Consider the following 22,966-nt stretch of genomic DNA (forward strand, 5'->3'; position numbering starts at 1 on the left):
CTCATGGAAGGACAGTGATATAGCCCAGCTAAGAGGGGGTCCTCATGGAAGGACAGTGATATATCCCAGCTAAGAGGGGGTCCTCATGGAAGGACAGTGATATATCCCAGCTAAGAGGGGGTCCTCATGGAAGGACAGTGATATATCCCAGCTAAGAGGGGGTCCTCATGGAAGGACAGTGATATATCCCAGCTAAGAGGGGGTCCTCATGGAAGGACAGTGATATATCCCAGCTAAGAGGGGGTCCTCATGGAGGGACAGTGATATATCCCAGCTTAAATGGGGTCCTCATGGAAGGGTTAGTGATATATCCCAGCTAAGAGGGGGGTCCTCATGGAAGGACAGTGATATATCCCAGCTAAGAGGGGGTCCTCATGGAAGGGTTAGTGATATATCCCAGCTAAGAGGGGGTCCTCATGGAAGGGTTAGTGATATATCCCAGCTAAGAGGGGGTCCTCATGGAAGGACAGTGATATATCCCAGCTAAGAGGGGGTCCTCATGGAAGGCCAGTGATATATCCCAGCTAAGAGGTGGTCCTCATGGAAGGACAGTGATATATCCCAGCTAAGAGGGGGTCCTCATGGAAGGACAGTGATATATCCCAGCTAAGAGGGGGGTCCTCATGGAAGGGCAGTGATATATCCCAGCTAAGAGGGGGGTCCTCATGGAAGGGCAGTGATATATCCCAGCTAAGAGGGGGTCCTCATGGAAGGACAGTGATATATCCCAGCTAAGAGGGGGTCCTCATGGAAGGACAGTGATATATCCCAGCTAAGAGGGGGTCCTCATGGAAGGACAGTGATATATCCCAGCTAAGAGGGGGTCCTCATGGAAGGACAGTGATATATCCCAGCTAAGAGGGGGTCCTCATGGAAGGACAGTGATATATCCCAGCTAAGAGGGGGTCCTCATGGAGGGACAGTGATATATCCCAGCTAAGAGGGGGTCCTCATGGAAGGACAGTGATATATCCCAGCTAAGAGGGGGTCCTCATGGAAGGCCAGTGATATATGCGGTAGTACTCTACAAAGACATTAGACTCACCATTATTACACCATCGCTATCAACCAGTCCCGTCAGTGTGAGATGAGGCGCACACGCTTCATCATCCAAGTTAATTGCATAGATTAATTGAATAAGCGAAAGAATTATGCACCGATGACTCGAAAAGATTAATCTGATACATCATGTATCCTCGTGAATCTTCTGTTCTAAGCTGTTCAGAATGTAATCATTATAGCCGCAGCTATATATCATATGTGTGTACAGAATACAGATATAGACGAATCCACGGAGCGGTGCCCTTTGCTTTTTTATTTTTTGTATGATCAAGTAAGGTGTTAATTTATGGAAATACACAAAGTTTAAATATGGAGGTGTGTGTGAGTGTGCGTGTGTGTGTGCGTGCGTGCATGTGTGGGAGGTGGAGGTACTGTAGCAGAGACAGAGTGGATGGTAATATCAATCAGATGTTCAGTGTGTCTTGCCAGTAATCATGGAGGTGCATTAGTCAGCGGACTCTGACCCTGGCTGACTGGGCACCAGTCTCTATCCCCCCCTCAGGGACCTCCATCAATCCGCTAAAGCCTGTAGGCTCTAGTGGATAGAGAGGGGGATTGGACTTTTATTATCTCACATGAAACAGCGGAGGGGAGTTGTCCACTCTGCTGCAGTGCTACAGTCCAGAACCACTATATTTCTAAAACTTCTTAAGACCCTGTTTTATGCTTCGTGGTTTGATGGTGTTCGGGAAATAAATTCAAAGTCATGCCTGGTCTCCACTGGCAGGCCGGGGTTGCCTATATACCCAGGACCAGCTGCAAGTCATGCCTGGTCTCCACTGGCGGGCCGGGGTGGCCTATATACCCAGGACCAGCTGCGAGACTTATAGGAAGAGTAGTAGCAAAAAGTGTTTGAAGAAAACACCAAAATGGAGAGAGAAGACTTGAAAGAAGATTGAGCGGTGGAACTATACTTGTATTGTTATAGTTACTGTGTGTTGCAGTTTCATAGTGCTTGTTATAATACTGTGTTATAGTGTGTGTAGTGCCTTGGAGCCTAGCACAGTTGTTGACTTAAGCAGCTGCAAGGTCAATAGGTCCTACTTAGACAGGGGTCAAAGGTCAATAGGTCCTACTTAGACAGGGGTCAAAGGTCCTACTTAGACAGGGGTCAAAGGTCCTACTCTGACGGACATAGGGACGGACGGACGGACGGACGGACAGGCACACATTTCTGGGCATTGGAGACGGTGTGTCACCGCTCAAAAATCGGGGGTGCGTGCAAGGTTTCACACAGATCAGGGCTAACAGTGCTGGAGATTAACTAGACACAGAGTACACACGGACGGAGGGACGCAGGGATGGACGGACGGACAGGAGTGAAAACATGGTCACCATGAAATTATCTCTTATGAAACATCCGATGAATCAGTGTACTTGATTGAAATATTGCAGCATGTGCTATAGGTGTTTAAAAGGTTTCTCACAGTTATATAATTCATAGCTGCTTGTTGTGTATACTGCCAAAAAGCTTTCAATTGGCCATCACTAGCTGTCACTGGACGGCTTGATTCGATCAAAAGGGATGAGTTTCTTTTTCGAGATTCCCATCTTGATGCGACTGGCCATGCTGAGCTCCTTCTGTTCAAGCGAGGCAGAGTAGTTGGCATGACTGTGTGTACGTCTTTCTGTCCATGTCTCCGTGCCGATCCAATGTACACAAATACTACGCCCACACTGTTGTTCGGTTTGACACAAACAAGCAAGGCGTGAGCACGGGCAGGCTGTCGGTGGGAGTGGGCAGAGACCGAGAGGAGAGGATGGGAGTGGGCAGAGAACGAGAGGAGAGGATGGCTCCAGAGCATTTGGTGGAGTCATTAAGGCCTCATGAGCGAAGCGGATGAACTGGCACTGAAACGTGTTCATGTTCATCATGTGGGAAGTTCCCCATGTACTGAACTGTACCGGGGCAAATGAGTGCGGTTGGAAGTTCCCCTGGACTGTACTGGGGCAAATAGGTGGGGATGGAAGTTCCCTTGGATCGGGGCAAATAGGGGCGGTTTGGAGAAAGCGTGTGGGTTCTCCATTAGTGAGTTGAAGTGAGAAATGTGGCTGAAGTCGGTCCAGGGTGTAGCAGTGCTTGCATGCAGACTGAACCATTTGGCTATCAGGTCTCCCCAATAGAGTGTGTCTGTGTGTGTGTGTGTGTGTGTGTGTGTGTGTGTGTGTGTGTGTGTGTGTGTGTGTGTGTGTGTGTGTGTGTGTGTGTGTGTGTGTGTGTGTGTGTGTGTGTGTGTGTGTGTGTGTGTGTGTGTGTGTGTGTGTGGTGCACATTGGCTTTCTGGCATTACGTCATATGGCAGTCAAGTCTATGGACTTTTAATGCTTGTTTAGAACACTGTAAACAAACACGGAGTACGATGTTTGTTTAACGAAGTGAGGCGCCCCTCACTTCAATGTTGTGTTATTCGACCAACATGGTCAAAACATGTTCTCCTTCAGATTTTTCAGTGCTCTGATCTTTTCTTTCTGTTGTTTTTTTTAAACACAAATCCTACTTTATGAAAACCAGCACTTAATTCTTGATTTTCTTTTTCCATCTTGGGGCTAGGGTACTAATTTAACCCTCCGTGTTCGCCGTTTCTGCCGGGCTTCGTGTTAAGAACTTTCAACCTGTTGTCCCTTATTTTAGGCATGTCACTATATGCCCGAATTTGACACAATTGCAACAAAAAGCAGATCTACAAGCTCACAACACATTGTGATGCGTTTATAGATGAGTTTATAGATGGTCATATGATGGTGTAGTGTGAAAAAAATAAAAATAAAACAGCGTTTAACTTGTAACACCATGGCAACCATTCCCAAGCCATATGCCTTCATCTGTGAGCTGCTATATGTTCATCTTCTTCATCATCCTCCCCTGAGCCTCCCTTCTCTGATTCATAGAGTTTAATTTCCTTGTTTTGGGAGGGTGGGGGTGGGTGGGGGGGGGGTTTGTGAAGGAAGGTTGGGGGGGTGAGTGGGGGGGGGGGGGGGGGTGTGTAAGGAGAGCCTTCAGACCAGGACCAACGCCCACCACACACACACACACACACACATTCCTGGAGGGTCCTGACAAAGACATGGCAATGAGAAGCAAAGCATATTGGTACTCAAAGTGAGGTCCAGGGGTCCTTGGGGGGTACCAGGGGGTCCCCTGCAAACTGTGTTCATTATAGAGTGACAGCGTCACAATCATTTTAACCAATTCATTACATGAGAAAGACATGATGGTAGTGTGGAGTAAAGGAGAGGAATGGATACATGTATGTACTGTATGTCTCTTTGCCCAAATACTGGACGTTTTGCCCAAGGTTTTGATTGATTGGTTGATTGATTGATTGATTGTTTGGTTGGTTGATTGATTGATTGATTGATTGATTGATTGATTGATCGAATGCTTCATTAGTCAGAAATGTAAACAGCATGTGGTACAGTCAGACATTTAAGGTTGAAAGGATAACACAAAAAAGTCCTGGGAACTTATTTCCTTTGTGGTCCCATGCATGTATTCAATTCATCAACATGACGAGTACGCCATCATCCTGCTACCATAATTGAACAGCTCGCTATGGAGCGTTATAGAGGGTATGCGCGTGACATCATCATCAAACCAGGAAGTTATGCAGGAACGCCTACAGAGTGGCAAAAAACTGATTGCATTAAACAACATTAAACGATGTTAAACTCACTTTGCCTGTTGCTTTGCCACTCGATTTGCCACTCGATGTGCCATTCACTTTAAGCATGCGCATACTCTCTATACCAGGGTCTCCTCGCACATGTATGCTCCAAATAACTCCACATTTTCCACAAATCTTCCTCAGTATTCTGGCTATTTTAATAGCCACTTTCTGCAGCCTTAAGGTGGTTGCACACAGGACGCGTTTTTCGGAAAACCGATGGAGAAACGCCGCTAGAAATCCGAAAAAAACGCGCTCGGTGTGTGGGGACCTCTACTGTACTTCCACCATGTACAGTAAGCATAACACTGCCTTATTATGCAATACCTCCGCTGGCTACTTCCTGAACTGGTGCAAGGTTATTATCATCATCGTTTTAGAGCCTCCCCATTTCCTTTTCTTTTCTTTTTTGACCTGCTTTTTCCTTTTTTGCGGTGCCTCTGTAGCCGCCTCTAGCCGGGAACATTGGCCGATCTACGAGCACACAACACCTCGCCGCGCAAGGCGCTGTGAGCTTGTAGATTTGTGTCACATTATATACATAGTAATGTTTTTTATGCACATGTGAAATTTGTCCTCTGCTTTTTAACCAATCCTATAACAACTATAGGAGCAGTGATCAGCCATTCCGGGGGGCTCGGGGAGCAATTTGGGGTTAAGAGTCTTGCTCAGGAACACACGGACACCATGGTACCTGGGGCTTCCCCTGCACGGCGGGCTCACTAACCACTCAGCTATCATGGCCGACATGAATTATGATGTTGATCTCTCCCATGCATATCCCCCCCATTCACTCACCATGCTCATCACTGCTGTGTAGTGTTCTCTCTCTCCTCATGTGTGTATGGCTCCCAGATGGGATGGAAGCGCTGTGCGTTCATGGAAAAACATTGTGTTTTGATGTAGCCATTAGTGTCTGTCTGTCTCTCTCTCTCTCTCTCTCTCTCTCTCTCTCTCTCTCTCTCTCTCTGTGTTGTGTTGTGTTCTGCTCAGTGCATAATGATGCAGGGCTGGCTGCTGATCGGGACATACAGTACAAGAAGAAAAACAACACCTTTTGTGTTGTTATCATAATCGTTCGTCGCTGTCGTGTAGAATCCTTGTATGTTTGATAAACGTTACGTTTTAGTACGGTAAATGTAAAAGAAATATATACATTTATAAACCTATTTTCAACCTGGCATCGCTAATTTGGGGCATGTCATTATAGGTGTCAAAAATAATATAATTATTTAACATTTTCCAAAAATGTAATGCAGTTGCAAGCTGGTAGATTCAGCCCTTTTGTGCTGCTGTTGCGGCACTCTCGTAATGGCACAATATAAAATAAGTGCAATAATTTATTATGAAAAAGCATAATATGTAATAACTATGGAGATACAAGGTTTCTGCCTGGCAATGATGTCATGTAATGTTGCATGGATGATGACAAACTGAATAACCGTTTCCTTTCCTTCTCTCCTCTCCTCTCCTCTCCTTTCCTCTCCTCTCCTCTTCTCTTCCCTTGTTTCCTCTCCTCCGCACTTTCCGCCTGCAGTATGGATGTACGGCTTTACAGACAGCCCGAGGAAAGAGGCTTCAGGTAGCCCTGTGTGTGTGTGTGTGTGCGCGTGCGTGTGCGTGCGTGCATGCGTGCGTGTGCGTGCATGGACCATTGCATTTTTGTAACCACAATCACTGTATCGTCTGCATATTGACGAGTTCCTCCGCCTATTGCTTTTTACACTGAAAGCTCTTCACACTCGGCTGCTTTGCCTGCATTGTCTTCTGCTTACTAGAACTCTGCTTCAACATTACTCATTTCCATTCCACTCACAAACAATATAAAAAAAGACACACTAGTCCTCAGTAATCAACATTAACACTGTGGTGATCTCCTCGTGCTGGAATACATTCTTTTCGATGTGTTTCGAGCTTGTGGATCTGTAGTATGTAGTAGGGCGTTCATTTTACGTAATATATGCAAAATATGGATCTACAAGATCTACAAGCTCATAGCGCGGCACCGAGCTACAAGCTACGAGCTTGTAGATCTGCTATTTTTGAAAAATCGTCAACATGTGGCACAAATCTTTGAATATTTGTATATTTTCTTTCAGGGCGAAAGTTTTTAACTCAAATCTTTGCTTCTGGGGGGTCCCTGGAACAACATATTTTCAGATGGGGGCCAATTACATATAATTGTTGGGGTCCTTAACATGACATAAATATGGGGTCCACACTCCAAATAAATCAGATGGGGGTCCAGACCCACAGGTTGAGAACCTCTGCTTTATAGAACCATGTCCAGTTCCACTCGGCACAGTATTTATTTGTCCTGTGCGTAGCGGCTTGTTGTGTTTTGCAAGCTTCAGTGGAAATGGATGACTGATGCTTTATTTTCATAGTACCTTATAGGCTCTTATCAGAGGAGAGGTGAAGTGTCTTTTTGTGTCGTCTGCCGCACTGCAGCCTCACAGCAAATTGCAAACCCCTGAATCACTGAAGCTTTTCCGAGTTATTTCTCATGGCTTAGAAAATGTAAAGTTCTCAGTCATCATGACTCATGCCAGTCTTTTTGGATTCATAGGTCAAGTTGTTCTCAAAACCTTTTTCACATCAAGGACCCCCAAACGTACAGTATTTGGCAGCAGACCCCCATTTGAAAAGAGTTTTTACCAGGGACCCCCTTAAAGAGAATATTTGTGTTGGGCAAAAAAAATCTAAACTGTTCAAAAGTTGTTGTTTTTTTGTTAGTTTTTTTTGACCAATCTACAAGATTTTTCAAATCGTAATTATTAATTATTATTTACATTTTAAACAGCCTAGTGGGAAACAAACGCTTTTGTGTAATATACACTGACACGAACCATACGTCAAGCTGTGACTCTGCCCACCCCCGGGGGAAGTTGTGATTTGCTCTTGTTCACTGCAATGCAATTTGCGGCATTTTCAAAACAATATTGAGCAGAGTAGCGATTATCAAACGTATTTGCAATGCCATACGTTGAAAGATCTGTTGCCCGTGGACAAGGCACGCTACCTCCGCAAGTTAGATAGCATCGGCATAGATGTTTGTCCGTATGTGATTAAGGATTGGACCAAGTTGCATTGGCAGCCATAGAAAAGTCTTACCCCAGGCTAAAGCCGGATGTGACGTTTTTGGGCGTTCCTGTCTAGCTTCGTGTCAGTGTATCCTTTAGTTTTACCTGTACTGGTTATCACACCTGTTAATACAGTCTTGAATCAATCAAACATAACAATGTTTCTGAAAGTGGGGGTCTGGGGGACCCCCCAGGGGTCCTTAGTTAAATTAGTGATAGTTAGGAACCAAATTGACCCTTACACGTCTTTAATTTACGGGGTAAAAAAAACCCCCACAAAAATTAAACTATGGAGATAAGAGGTTTCTGCCCCGACAGCAGCGATATGATATCCATCTGGTCAAACTCAAGCCTCGCACATTTTTGGCTGGACTGCAATCTATCCATCCATCTCTATGGACCCTGGGCTGGCATAGCAGAGCAGCCAGGGCCCAGTGCCATGCTGAGCATGGACTGGAGAGGTGTGCATGTGGGCTCACTGCCTGCTGCTGAAATGAAGTGTCAAGTCTGGCTCTCTTTATATTGGTCTGCATTAACACACGGCTTCTGGCTGCAAACGTCTGTAAGCGCCAGTGGTGCTGGGAATGTAACGAAGTACATTTTATTCAAAGACTAGCTACAGCACCATTTTGAGGTACAAAACATACTGGACTTCAGTACAGTATCTCCACTTTTCATGACTTTATTTCTCTCCACTGCATGTCAGAGGCAAATATTGTAGTTTTTACTCCACTACAGTTATTTGTCACCTTTAGTTTCTATGCAGATTTAAACCGATTTAGTCATATTTTATGCTTGAAAAAAATCGAAAAGGTTTGACAAATCGTGAAAACTGTAGTACTTTTAACTTTGGTACCCTGACTAAAAATGTCTGCATACTTGTGTAAAATGTACAATGTAGATATTTAGCAGACCCATACTGTACATCACATCAAAGAGACAGTGTAGTGCCTCAGCAATAGATCTATGTCTGGGATCATCAGGTAAACCGGCAACAACCTATACGGTAGCATCAGTCTCTACGGTGTGCAAATGAAGGGGATCAACATGAGCAAATGAGTGTGAGGAACAACAGCCCCCTGGAGCGAGGAGCGGCTTTTCTCCCCACTCCACGCCGCTCACATGCTCTGTAGTAGTAGTAGTTTCTATATTCAGTGCCAGTGACCTTGCTCAACTCCTGTCTTGCAGGATGAGGCCTAATTTACGCTGCGTCGTGTAGCGGCGGTGATGTGTGCAACCGATCTAGTCTACATGCATTCACGACGCTTTGCGACCTTGACCTTTTGTGGTTTTCAGCACGCAACACCACCGTGCCACAAACTACAACTCATCAAGCTTACGTGATCACGAGGAAGCACAAGCTGAAAAGAATAGGAGAGAGAGCGCCAGTGAAAAAAAGTGTTGCAAATAAACATTCCAGCATCAATTGTATTTTCCCTGCAGAAATAAACACACGCTGTTACACACATTAAAAAAAAGCCCAGAGTCAGTTGGCCATCTGCCAACATTTAGCAAATCCTCGCTGTTGGGTGGAAAGCTCTTTCGTTCAAAACTGTTACTTTTCAGGATTGAAATTCCAAAATATCGAAAGTAGCAGTACTGCAAAGTCAAGTCGAGTCGCTTTGTGCCGCGTTTCGAGCTTGAGGATCGGCTACTTTTGATGCTTTTGTGTGAGACTGTAGTATGATTGGTTAGGGCGTTAATTTGCAATTTACAAAAGTGAAATATGGAGATAAGAGTATTCTGCCCAACGGCAACGAAATGTTCTCCAGGGCATTTAATTGTAATTGGGGCAACACTGGGGGGAGAAAAACATATATTGTTTCCTTGCATTAGCACCATTGATATGTCAAGGCAACGTTTATAAAAACATATATTGTTTCCTTGCATTAGCACCATTGATATGTCAAGGCAACGTTTATAAGAATAACAAAGAAACGCTAATCCCCCCCCCCCCCCCCCCCAAGCCTATAGGTTATGAAGGTTCTTTAGGATTCCTTAGTATTCCGCAATTTTTGGCACACACAAATGTGGCTTTGTCTCCATGGGAACGGCGTTGGGGTTTTGTGAACAGTTGGACCTGTGCTTACTTTACGGCCAAAGCTTTCATCAGTTCTGCTCCCTGGAACACAGGACCTGCTATGTTTTCTGCAAAGCAAAGATCCTTGTCTGTATTTCACCTGATGGGGGTGTGTGGTCATAAACAATGACACAGAGACAGAATAGCTGTAGGGGGAACCAACACTCCCTGAGGTTACAGTACAGGTCTGTTTGTTTGAACAGTGCATGTGTACTGTGCAGAAACCTCTCATCTCCATGTTCTGACTTTTTGAGTTTTCATTGTGAATGAAGTGGGGCATTCACTTCTAGTCATTTTTACTAGTTGCCTAGTTTACTAGTCGACTAGTTGACTAGTTGTTTAACTACCTATTATGTAAAAAATAAAAAAATAATTTTTAATAAATATTTGTACATTGAAAAACGGTGGTGACTATATGGTGACTATAACTATAATCTACCTGATCTTGAGGCCTACAAAATTGGGGAAAAAAATAAAAAAATAAACTTTTTTTTTTCTTATCAACTAGTACCAACAAGGTCGACTAGTGGATTTACTAGTCGACTAGTAAACTAGCTTAATGCCCCAATGAACACCCTACTTCAGGGGTTCCCACACTTTGTCATGTCAAGGAGGATCCCCCAAAACGACACTCATTACACCCCATCTGAAAATATATGCGAAGGACCCCCATAATAGAAGGTTTTTAATACGGATCTAGCAGTGATTTTCCCCGATGTATATTGCAAAATCAAAGTTAATTTAACTCTGAGAGTGTACAAATACAATTTGTACACTCTCTGAGTTACAGACGCATAAGGATCCATTTGGTTCCTAAGTATCCCGGACCCCACTTTTGGGAACCACTGGTCACTGCAGTGTCACACGAACGTGTCCAAAATATAGCATATCCTTTGAGCTTGTCAATGCTGCTATTCTTTGCTAGTATATGTTTTATTTATTTGAATCCTCAAAAGTAACAGTTTTGGTCATATGAGGTTTCCACCAGACAGATGTTCTAATGCTTAGTGCTTCTGACTGTAATGGCCTACTTTTTATTTAACAACTTGGCGAGGATGTCATTGTTCTAATGCATACTTTAAAGGCAGCCTATTTAACCATTTTCAACCTGGCGTCGCTAGTTTGGTTGATGTCATAAGGGGAAAATACTTCATATTGATGTCATTATGGACAAATACTTCATTTTGGATTTAAGACGTTTTCTTGGATTATTTTAACACATTGTCTGCTGTTTCGTATGTATACGTTTTTTTAATAGCCATCTGTTGTCTGCTATTGACATATGTATACGTTTTAGATCGCTTTATATTAGGGGTGCACGATTATGAAATTATGACCGATATCCAATCTCCGATTATTTGATATCCAATCTCCTATTCTGACCGATTCCGATATTATACCGAGGAAAACAAAGGAACCAAGCCTATGCCCTAGGAGCGTAGCCCAAAGCCTGTTAATAATGTATTCAATCAATCAATAAATAGCATATACTCTTTTCCAAGTGTCTGTTTTCACAACTGAATGACTACTGAATGAGATCAGTACACAAATTCAATGTAGAATTATTTTTCATTTTTATTCCCTTTCTGGTGAAAACTGATTAAATAATCTGTATTGTTTTGAGACCATTCCGATACCGATATGGCATTTTTATGGCCGATATGGCCAATTCCGATTATGCTACCGATTAATCGTGCATCCCTACTTTATATGAATCTGAAACCGCAAAAAACCCTGAGCCGGTTGCTAGGCAACGCCTTGCTCATCCCTGCATGCACGTATCGTGCCCGCGCATGCGTAGACTACTGTTATTACCATCTTCTCTGGCTGTTTACTCGAAAACTACAGCGTTGTCCGTTGTGCTGATCAGACAGACTGATCTCCCCAATTCCAGCCCCGCGCAAGCTATACGCAAGCTATGCGCGCATACGGCCGCAGTCTAAGGCCCAAACCACACCAGCTGCAAGTCCTTGCAACTACTCGCAACTCCTTGCAACAAAACAAACTACACCAATGCAACTCCTTGCAACTGCATTAATGGTTGCAAGTAGTTGCATGTTGCAAGGAGTTGCAAGGCGACCCTCTGGTGTGGTTAGGGCTTAAGTATTAAAGGTAGTATAAGTGATAGTTACATGGCTTTGTTCCGTAGCGGTAGCCTGGCATGGCTAGACTAATGTCACTGCGTATAGATATTAGTCTGGACTCTCTGTGTGGATTGGAGGCCAATTCAAAACAATGCCTCTGATGATAAACCCGGCCCATATTTGCATATGGACCCTGATTGGTGCCCCGCAACTTTAGCATTTTCAGGTGTGGATCCTGTAATGTAATCGGATCGGGAGAGAGATCTCACACAGGATACACGATAAACAAGCGAAATCGGAAGTGATGACACAAAGACATGAGCAGACAAAATTGGAACTGGAATTGGAACACTATACAATTTTAGCTGATATGATTTCACAATTCACCTCCACAATGTTGTCCTCTGAAGCGATTTTTAATGAAGCAATTAAGGAACACATGAAGAGGTTGGCTACGGTATGCTGAATCACTTGGTTTGGAATTTTGTTAAATTGAGCAGAACAGAACCAAAACTGTTTTCTGACATCCAATTGTCTCCGAAAATAAGTAAACGCTGTTATCTTGCCATGTAATTGTGCAAAAACGCAGCGTGAGGTTTTCTAGGCCGAAACCTTTACTGATTAGAACAAGAGAGGAGAGCCTTTTTTTTAAACTTTCATTTTAATGAAGCAAGCCTTCAAAAGCACAGACAAAACGTATCCAAAGTAATATAATTATTGTTCAAGGGCCAATTGTTTTAACTAAATGATACAAAAGCTGACTGCAGTAATTGGGGACAATAGAATAATTTGCTGACACAGCGCTAATCCATGTCCTTTTCCTTGTTAGAAGCGGTAACTGTCTATATCTGTATTGCACAGTATGATTTTACTTTTGTGTCTGTTCCCGCGCCTGCTTGCCATCAGAACTAATCAGGTTGTCTTTTCTTTATCTATGAGAAACACATTCACTCAACATTCACTTTTCTTCCACAAAATTGCTAAACTAGCAGATCTAGGCGTGCGCTTGTAGATTGGCTATTTTCACCATATCGTCTCTGTCAGGTGGAAAAGCTTCCAGGATTCAGATCTACAAGCTCAAAATGTGCCGTTTTGCGCCCCATTTTGAGCTTGCTGATCTGCTACTTTTGATACTTTTGTATGCGGGCTAGGCCTATTCATTTATGAAATATGTTAAAAGTTAAGAGGTTTTGGCCCGACAGCAACAATACTGTATAGGGTCTAAGTGGTTTATGTGTTGACACCACACACACGAACGTGCACGCACACACGCGCACACACACACACACACACACACACACACACACACACACACACACACACACACACACACACACACACACACACACACACACACACACGGCTTGCTGACTCTTCCAGAGTAGCGGGATGGACTATGTGATCTCCATTTTGATGACTCCAACATACTGCACGGCACGCTTTCATCTTCATTTACTCTCACATCAAGACGTTTGCATCAGTTCATGTCCAAAGGTTTTGCCTCCAAGTAAGAAGAAGCCCTGTGGAAAATCATTGCCTTATAGCAAATCTCTTATGCCCATATTTAAACTTTTTGTGTTTTTTAAAGTATATAAAAAAGCACATAATACAAGCTAAAAACTTTGACCTTGTGGATCTGCTATTTATTGCTATTTTTTTATTTGAATCTTGGAAAGTAACAGACAGAGATGAAATCGTGACCCCCGCTGGCCAGGAATCAATCCATGAGTTTGTCAGTGGTTTTCTGGGGTTATCCCCCTTCTCTCCTGATGTTAGTTTGTCAGTGGTTTTCTGGTGTTATCCCCCTTCTCTTCTGATGTTAGTTTGTCAGTGGTTTTCTGGGGTTATCCCCCTTCTCTCCTGATGTTAGTTTGTCAGTGGTTTTCTGGGATTATCCCCCTTCTCCCCTGATGTTAGTTTGTCAGTGGTTTTCTGGGGTTATCCCCCTTCTCTCCTGATGTTAGTTTGTCAGTGGTTTTCTGGGGTTATCCCCCTTCTCTCCTGATGTTAGTTTGTCAGTGGTTTTCTGGTGTTATCCCCCTTCTCTCCTGATGTTAGTTTGTCAGTGGTTTTCTGGCGTTATCCCCCTTCTCTCCTGATGTTAGTTTGTCAGTGGTTTTCTGGTGTTATCCCCCTTCTCTTCTGATGTTAGTTTGTCAGTGGTTTTCTGGCGTTATCCCCCTTCTCTCCTGATGTTAGTTTGTCAGTGGTTTTCTGGTGTTATCCCCCTTCTCTCCTGATGTTAGTTTGTCAGTGGTTTTCTGGGGTTATCCCCCTTCTCTCCTGATGTTAGTTTGTCAGTGGTTTTCTGGGGTTATCCCCCTTCTCTCCTGATGTTAATTTGTCAGTGGTTTTCTGGGGTTATCCCCCTTCTCTCCTGATGTTAGTTTGTCAGTGGTTTTCTGGGGTTATCCCCCTTCTCTCCTGATTTGTCAGTGGTTTTCTGGGGTTATCCCCCTTCTCTCCTGATGTTAGTTTGTCAGTGGTTTTCTGGTGTTATCCCCCTTCTCTCCTGATGTTAGTTTGTCAGTGGTTTTCTGGCGTTATCCCCCTTCTCTTCTGATGTTAGTTTGTCAGTGGTTTTCTGGGGTTATCCCCCTTCTCTCCTGATTTGTCAGTGGTTTTCTGGGGTTATCCCCCTTCTCTTCTGATGTTAGTTTGTCAGTGGTTTTCTGGGGTTATCCCCCTTCTCTTCTGATGTTAGTTTGTCAGTGGTTTTCTGGGGTTATCCCCCTTCTCTCCTGATGTTAGTTTGTCAGTGGTTTTCTGGGGTTATCCCCCTTCTCTCCTGATGTTAGTTTGTCAGTGGTTTTCTGGGGTTATCCCCCTTCTCTTCTGATGTTAGTTTGTCAGTGGTTTTCTGGGGTTATCCCCCTTCTCTTCTGATGTTAGTTTGTCAGTGGTTTTCTGGTGTTATCCCCCTTCTCTCCTGATGTTAGTTTGTCAGTGGTTTTCTGGGGTTATCCCCCTTCTCTCCTGATGTTAGTTTGTCAGTGGTTTTCTGGGGTTATCCCCCTTCTCTCCTGATGTTAGTTTGTCAGTGGTTTTCTGGGGTTATCCCCCTTCTCTCCTGATGTTAGTTTGTCAGTGGTTTTCTGGGGTTATCCCCCTTCTCTCCTGATTAGGAAATGCTTACGGATAGAGGCAAAAACAACCCAGCAATAATCCCCAGTAGGAAAATGTGTCTCAAAAAGACACAAAACCATGTGATACGTAGGTAAAAAGATCAGAGATTGGTCCGTGGAGATATTGCAAGTGGGCCCCAAAATTGGAAAAACCAAAAAATAACACATGTATTGATAATGTTACCGCTATATTACTCTCTATTTTCTCTTTAAATACCATGGGAAAAATTAAAAATAATGCATGTGGCACTTTCATTGATCCAAGCATGAACACAATCGATTGATTGATCGTTAATGTAAGCCTGCTCTGAGAATGCACGTGGCCCGCCCGCGTCATTCCAAACTCTATGTGGCTTGTGCAAGGACGCGCTGTGATTGGCCAGTAGCCACTATGAGTGGCAGTCGGGGAAACGCACTTTTACTATTCTATGTTTATCGGGTTGCAAATCGAACGGCCCTGAGTCGTCTCAATCGAACTTCGCAACGTTCGACACGGCAACTTGCTCGCTTTAGCTCGCTTGGTGGTGTCTCACGTGACTGAAGTTCGCTTGAGACGATGGGCCTCCATCGCAGTCTAGTCCATAGAGTTATATATTTTGGTCTAGTCCGCAGTTGTTGTATAGGCGAGAGGCGTTGGCCACAGACGCGGTGTGTGGTTATAAGCACACGCCGTATAGAGTTTTGAATGTTGCGGCCCACCCATCTGACCCCTTAACACAAGTGGTCAGATGGGTGGTCCACGGGGTCAGCCGTGGAGATTTTCAAGCGGGCCTCCGATCCGGAAAAGGCTGAGAACCCTCTGGGAGACACAAACAACCCCCATAATCGGCCAAATAGGAAGTCGTACGACGTGGGACGCTTTGGAAGGACAGAAAGACGTAGTTGATTATCAGCTGAAAAGCCCCTCATCATGAGCTCTTCGCCGTGCGCATCTCTTTTTTTGACAAAACATGGCAGTCAGCTGCGTGTGTCTGCAACACACATCAAAAAACATGCACTGTGTGAACCTGGCTATAAAATGAAGTCATCGCTGGCAGCGAAGAGGTTAAACTGCGTGAGGGGGAGAGAGAGAGAGAGGGAGAGGAGGGAGAGGAGGGAGAGAGAGAGTGAGAGAGAGAGAGAGAGAGAGAGAGAGAGGAAAAGTAGGTTGAACTGAAATGCTTTCTTCTGTTTCGCATAAACATAGGCCCGGCCTCCCTCTCTTTTTCTTTCCTTCTCTCTCTCTCTCTGTCTCTCTCCCCCTAGCCCACTCATATGTTTCTATTTAAGGCCAGCAGTGTCGACTGCCATGATTGGTGTGTTCGTCACCCCCCCCCCCCCCCCCCCCCAATCCAACGGCAGTCTACCAAACCCAGCAGAGAGGGGAGGCTTTTCCTCTCAACCCTTTGCACTGTTGATTTTCCACAGATTGAAACTTCTCCATTCTTCCACTCACTTCACTTCACTCCCCCAGTCCTCCTCCAACCTCCGGCCGGCTCATAGCTCCCCTCTCTCCTCCGCTTCTCCTCTTTCTTTCTTTCCTTCCGTCCGTCTCTCTCTCACCGTCCTTGAAGCTCCCGGTCAGTCAGTCAGTCAGTCAGAGTCGGGTCCAGATCATGGACACCCCGTGAGGCGGCCCCAACGATGCGGCCCCTGCAGCCTCTTCTTCGCCTTCCCCTGCTCCCTTCCCTTCGCTCCCCCTTTGTTTTTGTTTTCCACTCCGAGGAGGGTCCTCCTCGTCCCTCCGAGGTTGCCGGGCGGGGGGACGACGACGGCGGCTCCGCTATATGGCCAGCGGACGTTCGGGATTATCATGCAGCCAGATTGTGAGGAGCTCGCCTTCTGATTGGTGGTCGCGGCCGCGGGAGGTTGGCGGATGGCGACGACGGCGACGCAGCGCGGCATCGGCGCCGGCGGGCGCTCGCGGGGGGCTACCGCCGGCCGCCGATGGCTGACAGCCTGTTTCTTCCCCTCAGGGATGGACAGCTCGGAGCCCATGGTGCTGGAGCAGTACGTGGTGGTGGCCAACTACGAGAGGCAGGAGAACTCGGAGATCAGCCTGAAGGCCGGCGAGACGGTGGACGTGATCGAGAAGAGCGAGAGCGGTGAGTCTGACGGACGCTGTTTGGTGTGTGTTTGGTGTGCGTTTGGTCGTTTTCTCCGACATAGAGCCCGATGCCGGGAGGAGACTCTTTGAACGTGCAGTCGTGCAGCGCGCTTTGCAACCTGATGTTGATGTTTCTGTTTTGGCTTTCTGTTGTTTCCATTAGCACACACACACGTGCACACACACACACACACACACACACACACACACACACACACACACACACACACACACACACACACACACACACACACGTGCATTCACACGTCATGCACACACACACACACACACAAACACGCACGCATACACAGATTCTCTGCCTCTGTCTGTTTGTCTGTCTGTGTCTGTCTCTTCTCATGGTTCTTACTCTTGAGACGATTTGTTCCTATCTGCCCTTTGTCCTCAAGAATCCCCCCACTGCACTCTCCCTCACCCACACACACACACACACACACACACACACACACACACACACACACACACACACACACACACACACACCCACACACACACACACACACACACACACACACACACACACACACACACACACACACACACACACACACACACACACACACACACACACACACACACACACACACACACACACACACACACACACACACACACACACACACCCACACACACACCCACACACACACACACACACCCACACACACACCCACACACACACACACACACACACACACACACACACACACACACACACACACACACACACACACACACACACCCACTTACACTCTCTCTCTCTCTCTCTCTCTCTCTCTCTCTCTCTCTCTCTCTCTCTCTCTCTCTCTCTCTCTCTACCAGACTCCCATCTCCTTAGTGGATCTTGGCATTACTTTGAGGTTCTGTTTGACTTGCAGCAGAGTAGCCTACTTGGTACAGTACAGTACAGTACAGTACAGTACAGTACAGTACAGTACAGTACAGTACAGTACAGTACAGTACAGTACAGTACAGTATGGTGGCGGCTGTGGCTCAGGAGGGTTCCAATCCCGGCTCCTCCTGTCTCCATGTCGAAGTGTCCTTGGGCAAGACACTGAACCCCGCATTGCCTCCAGTGGTTGCCACCATTGGTGTGTGAATGTGGGAAGTGAGGATGCTGGCGTTGACTGTTCGCCGCTTCACCTCCCAATGTATGAACGAATGGACCATTGTAATGCGCTTTGAATATACACATAGAAAAGCGCTATAAAAACTACATTCCATTAACCCATTTTGGGCGGGAACCCCTTTTGGTGTTAGCATTATGTTATGCTTTAGCTATTGAAAAATAGCACACCCCCAGCTCTCTGCCACCGTTCCACACCCCCACCGTTCCACACCCCCAGCTCTCTGCCACCGTTCCACACCCCCACCGTTCCACACCCCCAGCTCTCTGCCACCGTCCCACACCCCCACCGTTCCACACCCCCACCGCTCCACACCCCCAGCTCTCTGCCACCGCTCCACACCCCCAGCTCTCTGCCACCGTTCCACACCCCCACCGTTCCACACCCCCACTGTTCCACACCCCCAGCTCTCTGCCACCGTTCCACACCCCCACCGTTCCACACCCCCAGCTCTCTGCCACCGCTCCACACCCCCAGCTCTCTGCCACCGCTCCACACCCCCAGCTCTCTGCCACCGCTCCACACCCCCAGCTCTCTGCCACCGCTCCACACCCCCAGCTCTCTGCCACCGTTCCACATCCACACCGTTCCACACCCCCAACGCTCCACACCCCCAGCTCTCTGCCACCGCTCCACACCCCCAGCTCTCTGCCACCGCTCCACACCCCCATGAAGCGTTGCATCTTATTTTCCATGCTTAGCGGCGGTGACAGCCAGCAGCTTGCACAACTCAGAGATGAGCAGCGATACAAGCAGCTCCAACAACAACGCTCCAGCCTAGAAATGCCAGTGCATATCCCCATGGGAAGTAACTAAGTACATTTACATATACTAAGTATATTTACTGTACCCAAGATACTTTTACTTTACTGGAGTATTTCCAATAATGTTACTTCTACTATACATCTCAGAGGAAAATATTGCACTTTTACAATTATTGGAAGAAAGATGTAGTTACTTTGTAGATTTTGATTGTTATTACAAAATATACACTAACCACGTCAACCCTATATGAATGTCGGCCATTCGCAAATAGCCGATCCACAAGCTCACAATGTGTCGGGATGTGACGCATTGTGAGCTTGACTTACTTGACTTATTCCTGTAGGCTCCTAGGTGGAGCATAGGGCCGCAATCACACCCCGCCATCGGACTCTGTTTTGAGCAGTTTTCTTCAGCTGGGCCCACGATAATCCGGTCGTCTTTGCCTCACTCTCCACTGATCTTCTCCAGGTCTGTTTTGGCCTCCCCACTTTTCTTTTGCCCTGTGGGTTCCAGTCCAGTGCTTGCCTAGTGATGTTGTCAGTAGGTTTTCGGAGGGTGTGTCCAATCCACCCCCACTTTCTCTTCTTCACATCCTGGCGCATTGTGAGCTTGTAGATCTGCTATTTTCAAAAGTTTTTTTTACACATTTCATACGCATGCAAATTTGTGGTAAATGGGACCTTTCTACTTTGGATTTTGGTGCCATTTTGATGCCAATACTTCAGTACTTTTATTCGAGCACATTTTGAATTCCTTACCTCATCTCATACGTGCAGTAACATTGCAGTATTGATACTAACTGAGTACTTTTTCCGCCCCTGTCGATGTGTCCTGCCATCTTATCTGTACACTGATTGTGCGTGTGATCGTTTCTCTTGCACATCTTTGAGTAATTATGCGAGTTAATGAGTCACTTTTGCCATCGTAACGAGCTTTAAGGTTGTTTTGTTTTTTGTTTTTTTGGAGGGGGAGGCATTCCAAGGATCTGTGCTCTTGTCTGCAGCTGTGGCTCCATGTAGTGTTGCTGCAGACATACAGTACAGTACAGTACAGTACAGTACAGCATCCCCCTGGGACAGGCTTTTCACTGTATTTATAATCCATTCATTGTCAGTGAGATAATAATAATAGCCCACATTCTGCCAAGCAGTTGTTGTAACTGTGATTATGGTGTGTTTGTCTTTTTGTTTGTTTTTTAGTTCTCATAAAGCCTAGCGTCCCTATTCTGGGGCAAACATGTTCAGCTTGAAGATTGTACATGAGTGATTTGGTATAGAGGGGGGAGGATTAGGGGGCCTAGTATTAGATCCATGGAGGACTCCCGTCTATATGAATTGTTTTTGATTCATTGAATACTTGCGAAATGAGGGGCGCTCTTATCGTACATCGTCATGACGTAACATGTCGATTTTGCTCAGATACAAATTCCTTTCATTGTCAATGGGAATTTATTGTTTGTGTAGGACGAAAATAGACGATTTGCTCAGACACATATGACGTAAATTCTCCATTCATTGCCAATGGGAATTTAATGTTTGTGTGATTTTGTGTTTTTTTTTGTGTTTTTTTTTAAAAGTTACATCACACTCGTCGCTTCCGTCTGAATGACCCTCGGTTGCTAGGCGATCGATAAAACAGGAAATTAACTGGAAACAAGATGGTGGCCCCCATCCACCTCGACTTTTCAAAAAAATCACACCCGTGTGAACTGAGTGGTGTATAGCCTGTCTGACGTAATGAAATCATGTCTGACGTAATGAAATCACACCCGGGTGAACAGGGTGAACATAGCAACCATGCTCATTTTTTCTGCACAGACTAACAAAGCCAGTTGTAGGAGTGGTTTACACCACTCAAAAATTAAATAATCTTTCTGTTGCTAGACACCATTTTGGACGAAAACAAGCTACATTCGACTGCATTGTGAGCTTGTAGATTGGCTATTTTCAAATGGCCAAAACATGTATACAGTAGGGCTGAAGTGTATGTTTCGTAATAATAATCAAAATCTATAAAGTAACTAGTAACTAAAGTTTTCAAAGTAAAAGTATTGGAAATTGGAAATACTCAAGTAAAGTACAAATACCTCAAAATTGTACTTAAGTACAGTACTTAAGTAAAAGTACCTAGTAACTGGCATATATATATATATATATATATATATATATATATATATATTTATCCCCTTCTCATTCAGTTGCCAGAAGCTCATGGGGAGCAGGATGTGTGTCATGTAAACAGTTTTGTTTCATGAATATTCAACAAGTAAAGCTGGACTGTTCTCGTGCCAAGAAATCACATGCAATTTTTTACGGGACCCTAACGGGCTTTAGCCACGACGCTAGTGGAAGGGGGTTTACAGTACTGTACAGTTGGGTGCCACCGATATTGTCCCTTACCATTTGACCCATTTAGGCCTGACCTCAAAATTTAAAAAAATCCTTCTAAATCCTCCAGTTTTCTGAAATAAATATTTTCACGATTTTTCAAAAATAGCAGACCTACAAGCTCGTAGCGCGCCACTCGGTGGCGCGCTATGAGCTTGTAGATCTGCTATTTTTCAATAGCTAAATTATAACATAATGTTTAAAACACCAAAAGGGCTTCCCGCCCAAAATGGGTTAACTGTCCTTTTGCGCAGATCACGCAAACCTCAGCAAAAAGAAAAGGACAATATCGATGGCCTCCAACTGTACTGTATGCACGGAGGGATTCGGGTGACGCCATTGAAATAGAGCATTTGAGTTGAGCTGACTTTGCCACGGTTGTCCTTTCCTGGCCCAGACAAAAGTGGAGCAGCAGCAGCGGGGGCCATGATGATGATGATGATGACGATGATGACATCAGTAGAAGGCTACGGCCAAGTCAAACACATGGGACAGCTCGTATAAAGCTGAGTCCCCCCCACCCCACCCCACCTCACCCCACCCCGCGTGGAAAAGACTTCTCCTCAGCTGCCCTCAGGCTGTGCAGTGCTTATTGCCTTTGACAGTTTCAATGTAGCAACGGTTAGTCATTTTGGATTGCCCTATACAGCCAATTAATTGGGGCCTTAATTTCTCAAACATCTCGTGTAAGCTCTCCAGCTCTATTTACAGTACTCAACATCGTATGTGGGCGTTGTCGGGTGGAAACCCTGTATGTGCAAAACTGAGATGGAGAAAAAAATAACCTGTGTTCTGATGGGTCCAATGTCGTTATTAATATTATTTAGTTAATGCTTTACATTGGTTCAATAAAACCCACAGACACACTTAAAGGTATATTCAGTGATTTCACTTCATTCAAATATCACTTATTTTTTCTTTTTTTTGGGGATAATCCTCCCTACTATAGAGTGTGCTGACCATATAAGGAGTTCCTCCCTGTCCCCAGTGAGCCCCTGGGGTCAAAAAACCCTAGTTTCAGTTGTGGTGGCGGGTGGCAAAGCCTTCATCCAATCAGGATGAGAGGGGCCTTCCTCCAATCATGATCGAGTGGGGGCGGGCCTTGGTGCACATGCTGTTGGCCTGTTGCACTTCCCCCCACTGTAGTGCGTGCATGTGCACATTTTGTTACCGGGGCTGACTGGGTGGTTTTCCAAATCACCCAAATCACTGAATGCTCCTTTAACCACTTTCACTATAACATTAACAAAATAAAAAAAATAGCAAACCTATATAGCAAGCTTGCAGATCGGCTGTTTTTGTTATTTTTGTGTGACACTGTAGTTGTGCAGTATATGACGACGTGGGGCATTCGTTTACAGAGAGAAAACAAGTTGAAAAATATGAACATACAAGGTTTCTGCCCCGACAGCAGCATCAGCGGTGCATTTTCTCACACGCTGTCGGCACTGGAGTATGGTCCGCATGATGCGTAGCAGACTTCAACC

General features: G+C 45.3%; 1 protein-coding gene across 2 annotated transcripts in view; it reads left to right on the plus strand.

Annotated features, from left to right (window-relative positions):
* Window positions 1–22,966, plus strand: part of sh3pxd2aa (SH3 and PX domains 2Aa) — a 187,358-nt gene that overhangs the window by 75,826 nt on the left and 88,566 nt on the right. For both annotated transcript variants that reach the window (XM_079500360.1, XM_079500361.1), the window contains exon 5: window positions 17,055–17,183. In XM_079500360.1, the coding sequence (XP_079356486.1) occupies window positions 17,055–17,183 (129 nt within the window). The remainder of the gene's footprint in view (window positions 1–17,054; window positions 17,184–22,966) is intronic.

The sequence above is a fragment of the Electrona antarctica genome (assembly GCF_951216825.1).
Source record: "Electrona antarctica genome assembly, chromosome: 4".
Classification (NCBI taxonomy): domain Eukaryota; kingdom Metazoa; phylum Chordata; class Actinopteri; order Myctophiformes; family Myctophidae; genus Electrona; species Electrona antarctica.